Below are 8,723 nucleotides of genomic sequence, written 5' to 3'. Positions count from 1 at the left end.
CCTCAAAGTATGTGGAGAATAACAGCTGGGCTACAACCAACAGTTCTGTGGTCAAGTAAGTTTAGTGATGCTGGATAAACAGAGTTGATTAGGCCTTTTTTGAAAGAGATGTATCCTTGCTCTGTTACTGAATATGTTAAAGCTGTAATGAAAAACAAAAAAAAAATTAAAAATAAAAAAACCCCACACAAACAGCAAGAAGAACGTCTAAACAGTGGCTGCTATAATAACTTAACCTATGGGACAAAGAGGCAGTTCTTTAAAAAAGAAGTATGGGCCGGGCTTGGTGGCACATGCTTTTAATCCCAGCACTTGGGAGGCAGAGGCAGGCGGGTCTCTGTGAGTTCAAGGCCAGCCTAGTCTACATAGCAAATTCCAGGTTAGCTGGGGTTACAGGGAGACCCTGTCTCAAAAAGACCAAAAAAAAAGAAAAAAAAGAAAAAAAAAGAAGTATGTGCCTTCACTTAAGGAGGAGACAGAGGGCTGCACAGACCATGGGTACATGTTAAATAGATAAACCAATGGCCACAGTTTAAATGCTTGCATACCAACCAACTCTTGCATGCCTTTCTCCAACCCTCTTCCGTTTCTACCATACCCGTGACTACTTGGTCCTCTTTAGGCTTTCTATCCACCTTGACTCCTACATCTCCTATTGCTTTGTCCATCCTCCCTTCCCACTTACAAGGCCATGCCAAGTTCTCATCTCATTTCTCCCTTTCCTGGCATTTCATGCCATTAAGGGCCATTGTACCTTAGGTTAAGATGGGCTCCTGGAGTTTGGAAGTTTTTTCCTTCTTCCTGGATGATTCAGTCTTCATCATCCATTCTATACTTTCCGTGGAAAGCCCACATCCCTTCCATCACATCTGAGTCACACTGGAACTCACTCAATGTCAGTGATGCTTCCCTCACCATGAACACTGGGCCACTTCCACTGTCCTATAGCTCAGGATTTTGCACTTGTGGATTTTATGTTTTTGTATATGTTCTTCTCAGTCTTCTGACATGTCTGCTTCTGAGGTTAACCCTCAAGAGGGTTCTATGGTAGGAAACATGACTTATTGAACTGACTTACTTAAAATAATTTTTTTTGTTTTGTTTTCTTTTGGGGTACAAACGACTTTGAAATAAATATGCTTAGATCATTGTTGTCCACACATAATTCTGTAGAGAGTGCCAGCTTTCTTGATTCTCTGATATGTAGAATTTCAGTTGCCAGTGCTTAATTAAATAGCATCAGCTCCCTAACAATATGGTTCAAATTTCAGGTATATTAATAGCTAGTAATTGCAGGAAATACAAACTTTGCTGCTAGCCCAGCAGCCCACATAGGACTATGTAAATAACAGGTGTATCTCATACTCAGTAGCCAATCATATTACTTCTTTCAAAGTCTGTCAATTATTGACCAACACTAGTCTTTTACTTAGTTCATGCAAGGACAGCAAAGCATGTGTTCATATTGACGTTTTGTGTATCAGTGACATTTTACAACAATGGATAACTGAAACAGAAGTTGACTATTGAAGGATGAAAGTCCAGTAATGTTGAAAGTGAAATTCAAATAGAATGTAAATGGAGTTCTGGAAGAAACAGCTCACCGTGGGATTTCTACAGTGAAGTAGATTAAGATACGAGACCAGAGGAATTTAGTAAAGGGAGCTTTATGGACTTATGTGTGAGGGTGGTGGTGCCAGTGTGGATGGAGATGTCCCAGGGCATGCGACACAGTTGGAGAACTTCATGTGAAACTCATAAAGATGTTTTGTGATACTCTCAGTTCAAAGGTTATAATACTGGAAACCCATGTGAATTTAGAAAGGAATATGACAATTCTCCAAGGCATAGAAAAATCCTTACTCTGTAAATGTTACCAGAGAGAGATGAGTACTGTTTATTCTAGATAAATTTTACAAAACTGTAAAAGTTAAATTCTCTATTATCTTAATGTTTAAAATTACAGCGTACTGAATATAGATTAGTTCTACTAGTCTTTCTTCTGTTTATATATTGAGAATTCACAGGAAAAGAGTTTTTAAAAACGCTTTGGGTAGATATCTTAAATGTGTGTTTGTACCACCATCGCAGGTTCAGGAGAATTCCTCCAGGACCCTCTTCTATTCCTTATTCTGTCCATTTGTCTTTATTTTACTTATTGTTCATATATTCATTTAATAATTCCCCATTTTTGTAGACATGTTAGTTCCCCTTTAAGTACAGAGTATGTCCTAAGACCCCCAATGAATGTCTGAAACTGAAGATAGTACAGATTCCTTCCTTCCTTCCTTCCTTCCTTCCTTCCTTCCTTTCTTCCTTCCTTCCTTTCTTTCTCTCTCTCTCTCTCTCTCTATATATATATATGTGTGTGTGTATAGATAGATATCACTATTTTTTTATACCCATCATAACAAAAAGTCTAATTTTAAAAGCAGACACAAAGAGATTTGCAAAAAATCAGGAACAAAATTACATCAAAACAGCAATGAAACAGTTGTAGCAATATAATGCCATAAAAGTTATATGAATGTGGTCTTTCTATCTTATTTTTCTATACTCATGCTTCTTTTGGTGACAGAAAGTGCCTATGCATAAGGTACAACACCTTAGTGATGAGATGAAGTGAGCTGAATAGAGGAGTGTTGGGACAGAGCATTAGGCTACTCTGCAAAGCTTCCTTGAATGCAGGCAGAGCAGTATTGTGCCAGGGGATCTGATAACTGACAGCTGCTCTTATAACTGACAGGTAGCATATACGGCGTAGATACATGCAGACAAACGATTTATGTTCAGGGTGAGACAGAGCACAATGGTACATTCTATGATCACTCTATTGAGAACAGTGCGCAATTTAAAACGTATGAGTTACTATTTCTGCAATTTCACTTAATGTTTTCTAGCTGGCTGTGGGTAGCGAAAACTGAAAAATGAAAGCACGGAGAAGGGGAGGCCACTGTGACCTCACCTGCTGCATTTCAGTCTAACCCTTGCCATCGTCTCCTTTGTCTCCTTTTCTTTTGCAGTAAGGTAGACCTGCTGCCTCACTTCGCTCATCTACACTTCCTTTTTAGTTTTGTAGTCACTTGGTAGCAGCACTTCAAAAGCAGAGGTGGTGTCCACATGTCCAGTAGCTGACCTAGAGACCGGAACATGGTTAGAACTCAGGGTGCTTGAACAAATGAGTTAACAAAAGCTTACACCCACCATCCACCGTATTTCAGTCACCCGTTCCTCTTGTCATCTCTCACCCTGCCTCCCGTCAATACCACACCACCTTTCTGTACCTCCACCCAGCATCTGTTGTCCTTTGTATTTGCTGTAGTGGGTTGTATTCTAGGTAAAAGGGACTGCTGACTTTTCATCCACCCCGTTCCTTGTGCCTTTCCTCCTTGGAGGTACTTCCTTATGGCGGTCTTCCTCCTGGATATCCCCCTGCTCTGTCTTCCCTTTCCTTCTTTCAACACTGTTTAGTAATATTATACCATTTGCCCCATTCGCACCCCTGCCAAAGGCTTTCTCCATGAACCTCCTTCTAATCTGCAGCCCCTCCAATCACCCCAACCTTTCTCCTTTAAACACTGTAGAACTTACATTTGGTTCATGGAGAGTACCAGAGGTGGGCCATTTGTGTTGCTGTCATTGTCTTCTCTCCCACACACCCAAGGTCCCTGAAACAGTGCTTAGTCTTTCTTCTCTTTGGTGCTGAACATTTTGGCATATAGTCTGTGCCCAATGAATATTTTGTTGCATTGCCCTATAAGCTGACATTTCAGAGTGCTTTGAACAAAATAACAATCTCCCAAAAAAGGGAAGGATTGTTTTGTAGATTATTTTGGTCCTTTTCCTTCTAATCATCAAAAATCCTATTATTGATCTTAGAAGTTGTACACCAAATAAAGGCAAGAATCATGGGGAGTCAGGTGGTAAAATATTAGCACAGGAAAGATTTTGAGAGATTGATGTAGTCCAGTCCTGTAATTCTATAGATGAAAAACCTGATATCTACAAAGCTTACATGACCTCTTCAAATCATAGAACCAGCTCACAGCAAATCAGGTTCCGAATGTCATCACTTCACTTCAGTGCTCATTCCCACAAGCTGGCACAGTGCACATGAGGATGCTGTGTTGGGTTTATGTGTGTTATGTGCACCCATGTTGTCAATGCCCGAAGAGGTCAGAAGAGGGCGTTGGATCTCCTGGAACTAGAGTTGGTTGTTAGCCAGCATGTGGTTCTGGCAATCGAATCTGGGTCCTCTGAAAGAGCAGTCAGTGCTCTTAACTGATGAGCCATCTCTCCAGCCTGCCTCTATCTTTAAAAAAAGAATTATTTATTATTTTTATTTTATGTGTATGAGACTATTGTCTGCATGTACTTAAGTGTATCAGTGTCATTTATGCCTGTGGAGGTCGGTAGAGGGTGTTGGATCTCCTGGAACTGGAGTCACAGGTGGTTGTTAGCTGCCATGTGGGTGCTGGGAACTGAACCTGGATTCTCTGCAGGAGCAGCCAGTACTCTTAATCACTGAACCATCTCTCCAGCCCCAGATTTCTCTCTATCTTTTAAGCATTACCATTTTTTGGCTAATTTGTTTGTACTAGCTGAGGAATTTCCTTATTCAGTAACTTTGGATAATCTAGAAATGTGGACATTGAAGTAATTATGACTGAAGTTTATCATGCTTTTAGAGTAGTACATAAATCAAAAGTGTACTGTTTGAAAAATTTAAAAAGTTAACCCATTCCAGTGGGTTGATCCAGCCAGATTCAGAAATACCAGCTCTAGCAAAGTTAGAAATATTGAAAGAAATGAGGGCTGTGGGGAAATAGAAGGACTTTAAAAGTAGCTAATAGTCTATTTTCTCTCCTTACAGGTTTTATCAGTATGTGTGTTAACAACAATCCTTGGTTGTATATTTGGGTTGAAGCCAAGCTGTGCCAAAGATGGTAATTATTTCTATGGTGTATGTGAATGCATGTGTGTGTATATGTGTGTCTGTGTATTTATGTACCTTTATTGTGTGTCTGTGTGTGCATGTGCATATATGTGTGTATCTGTATGTGCATGTGTGTATTCAGCCACAGTATGATTGAGTATAATTCCTGAGTCCTGTGTGTACCCCACAGATACTGAAAATTTGATGTTTATTGTGGATTTGAACCTTCTTCTTGCAGCTCCTACAAAATTTTATTTACTTACAAAACATTATCTCAAACATAGAAGAAGATTAAAAAACCAATTCCCATAAAGAAATGTGAAGACATGGCCACCAGTTCCCATGTGGGGCCCCTGGAGCCCTCTCTCTAACTTCTGAAGGAACCTTTGGAACACTGTGCCTGAGCCCCCAAGGAGTTGGTTACTAAAGCAACTCTGGAGGTTACTAGGTGACCAGTTAGCATCCCCAGGCGACTACAATCTCTGAATGTTTTGAATTTTCAGCCATTGCTAGTTTCAAAGTGGTAGTGAAACTGTCACACTTCTAATTATGTTTTCTTTAGATCAAAACCTGAAATCTATCCAGCACTGACAATTTACTATATAAATAATGAAAGTGAATCACAGTAAATTTAATCTTTCAGTTCTGTGGTTCTCTTCCTTCCTAGTCATATGGATGACTTTCTTTTGTAATTCAGTTTTCAAAATTGAATAATTTTTTTCCTGTTCCACTATCCCGTTTTTAGAATATTACTCATTTAAAAATGTTTAGTGATTAAACAAGCAGACAGCTGGAGAGATGACTCAGTGGTTAAGAGCACTTGCTGCTCTTGCAGAGGACCAGAGTTCTATTCCTAGCACCTACATGGCAGCTAACAACTGTCAGTAACTAGTTCCAGGGAATCCAGTGCCTCTTCTGGCTTCCTCGGGCATTGCACACACATGGCACACTTACATCCATACAGGCAAAGCACTCATATACATAAAATAAAATAAAAAATTCTAAAAAATATTTAGTGATTATTTGAAATACAGCAATTTTATTTATCTAGTCAGGACATGTAAGAGCAAATATATCCAAATTTAATAAAAGTAAAAACTTAGGGTTTAGTATTCACCTATGTAAGCTATTCTAAATAAGAAGTAATTCATCTTGCGTTCAATTTGACACATCAAGATAAAGGATTGAAATTAGTTTTAATCTAAGCTCAACATAGTATGTGTTATAATTTAAAAATTGCTACTACGTACATATTTATGAGCTCCCAGTATTAACTGTTGCTGTAATGACCACCTCCCTCCTGAGGCAGGAAAGTTAGGATTTCTTCCTGACTCTAGAAATGATTGTTACTATTTGTCTGTAAAGTTGCCTAGTTTCCAAGCAGCAAATGTGAATTAAATTCCCGGACAGGTCTTGGCTCAGGAGCATTAGCTTAGCAATGTTGTGATTGGAAGTATCCAACTTGTTCCCAATTTTCAGTAAGAAGCTGTAAAGGCCGCTGCTTTGAGAGGACATTTGGGACCTGCCGCTGCGACGCCAACTGTGTCAACCTCGGAAACTGCTGTCTAGATTTCCAGGAGATGTGTTTGGACCCTGGTAAACCTGGGCAAGGAAAGGGGTGGCCCAAGGGTGGTAGGAAAAGGTCACAATCCACTTCGTGAGGCCCCTGAGTTGCCTGACTCATTCCAGCATTTCTCTTTCTGATTTAGCATTGACATAGGTTTTGACAATGGCCTTTGCATTTCAGCAGCTCTGTGAAGAAAAAGTTCATGTAACTTACTTTGCACTTTATTAAACATTTTATGGATAACAAATTAGGTCTATTTTAATGTATGCTGAAGCATTTGTGTCCTGATTTGCTTAAATATGTGAATATTTTCATTATGGACCTATTAAAGGAGTGCTTGGTTATTCACTTATGCTTTAAAACAAAACTATCAACATAGGAAAAGCTCAGTTTCATTTGAAGAGGACATGAATGACATTGCGACAGGGAGTGGATCAAATTTATTTTTCTTTTTTGAGGCAAGGTCTTGCTGTGTAGCCCTAGCTGACCTTTAACTTACTTGTCATCCAACTGCCTCTGCTTCCTGAATGTTGGGGTACAGTAGTTTCCCATCATATATGGCTTTAGATTAAAATTTGAGAACCCTGAAAATGGCTGGTGGGAAAACCCAAGGTTTTTCTATGAATTGTGTGATAATAATTATGTGCCCAAGTTTTTTTCTTTTTTCTTTTTTTTTTTTTTTTTTTGTGCTTTTTGAGACAGGGTCTCCCTGTAGCCCCAGCTGTCCTGGAACTCACTATGTAGACCAGGCTGGCCTCCAACTCACAGAGATCCTCCTGCTTCTACCTCCTGGGTGCTGTGATTAAAAGTATGCACCACCATGCCCAGCTTGTGACCAAGTTTTAAATAATGAAATGCTGAGTTTCTAGTGAAATAATAACAATTGGTACCTTCATGTCTGCTGTCAGTTCAGAGAGTGACTGTAGTGGTGACAGAATCCAAGTGACTCATGAAATATTTCATTGTCTCCATTGCCTATCTAAAATGGTGAAAATTTGTCTTCACTTTGGATATGTTGAACTTGAATCATAAACATGTTTTGTTGATGATTGTTTTTAGAACATATATGGACTTGCAACAAATTCAGGTGTGGTGAGAAAAGGTTATCCAGAAACTTGTGTTCCTGTTCAGATGACTGCAAGGCCCACAATGACTGCTGCATCAACTACAGTTCTGTGTGTCAAGGTCAGGCTCTGAACTCGCTGGGCTCTCTGGAAGCCTGGTATCTTCATAAGCCTTTCAGGGTTGTTACCTAGGAGTTGTCTTTGTTGTATTTATTGGCTCTCTATTGGCAGTTGTATTGATGGGCCAATTTTATTTGATGGAAGACTTATAAAATGTTTTATTAAAGAATGTTTCAAACATAGACATGAACCGAGAATGTCTAATGAAGTGGACTTAATGTCTGTCATCCTGCTTGACACTAATTGTCTGTGTGTGGCTGTTCTTATTTTAACTGTAATCACTCTTTGCTGTCCTCTCCATGCCATTCTGATAATAGTTTCATACTTAAAACTGTGTTTGTTGAAGTGTCCTCTTCCAGTTCTGGCTGATAGTTATGTCCCAGCTTTCCTTGTAGTAAATGAGGATTGTGCCTGCTATACACTGCCAGAACCAATGTGAAATTACCCTGAGAAATTATTTCTTCAGTGGACCATTCTGCGATGTCTTGTTCAAGAGTTCCAGGGGTTCTTGAAATTTCTTAGCAGAACCTGACTCAAAATGAATTAGAACTAAAACATTAAAATACCAATTTTGTAGGGTGGTTGAGAGAAGAGTGTTATAAATTCTGACTGAAAATATTAAGATTTTGAAAATGAAAAAGGTATCCAAGTTCTCACAAAGATACTATAATTGCCCCTTGTGTCTATGGGATCAGTTTCTAGAATCTCCTCAGACCCTAAAACCCAACAGTGCTGAAGTCCCTCATATAAATGGCGTAGCATTTGCACAGAGCTTGTGCCTTTCTTCACATGCTCTTTAAATAATACACGATTCCTTACAGTACCTGTGCAATGTAAGTAAGTGCTGTGCAAATAGTTGTTGATGGTACTATTTAGGAAGTAACAAAAGAATGGTTTGTAATATTCAGAACAGATATAAATTTAAAAAATAGTTATGAACCACAGCTGGTTGAATCTGTGTATGTAGAACTCTGGGTTACAAGGAGGCTGACTGTAGTCTATTTTAATCTTGAAATGGTATATTTATTTTTCTTCT

General features: G+C 39.0%; 1 protein-coding gene across 1 annotated transcript in view; it reads left to right on the top strand.

Moving 5' to 3' along the window:
* Positions 1–8,723, top strand: part of Enpp1 (ectonucleotide pyrophosphatase/phosphodiesterase 1) — a 76,210-nt gene that overhangs the window by 31,844 nt on the left and 35,643 nt on the right. The window contains exons 2-4 of the mRNA XM_008822143.3: positions 4,874–4,946; positions 6,416–6,532; positions 7,563–7,688. Coding sequence (XP_008820365.1) covers positions 4,874–4,946; positions 6,416–6,532; positions 7,563–7,688 — 316 coding nt within the window. The remainder of the gene's footprint in view (positions 1–4,873; positions 4,947–6,415; positions 6,533–7,562; positions 7,689–8,723) is intronic.

The sequence above is a fragment of the Nannospalax galili genome, unplaced genomic scaffold (assembly GCF_000622305.1).
Source record: "Nannospalax galili isolate Female #2095 unplaced genomic scaffold, S.galili_v1.0 scaffold186, whole genome shotgun sequence".
Taxonomy (NCBI): Eukaryota; Metazoa; Chordata; class Mammalia; order Rodentia; family Spalacidae; genus Nannospalax; species Nannospalax galili.
The sequence above is the reverse complement of the archived record's forward strand: the minus strand, read 5'-3'. Positions and strand labels throughout refer to the sequence as shown.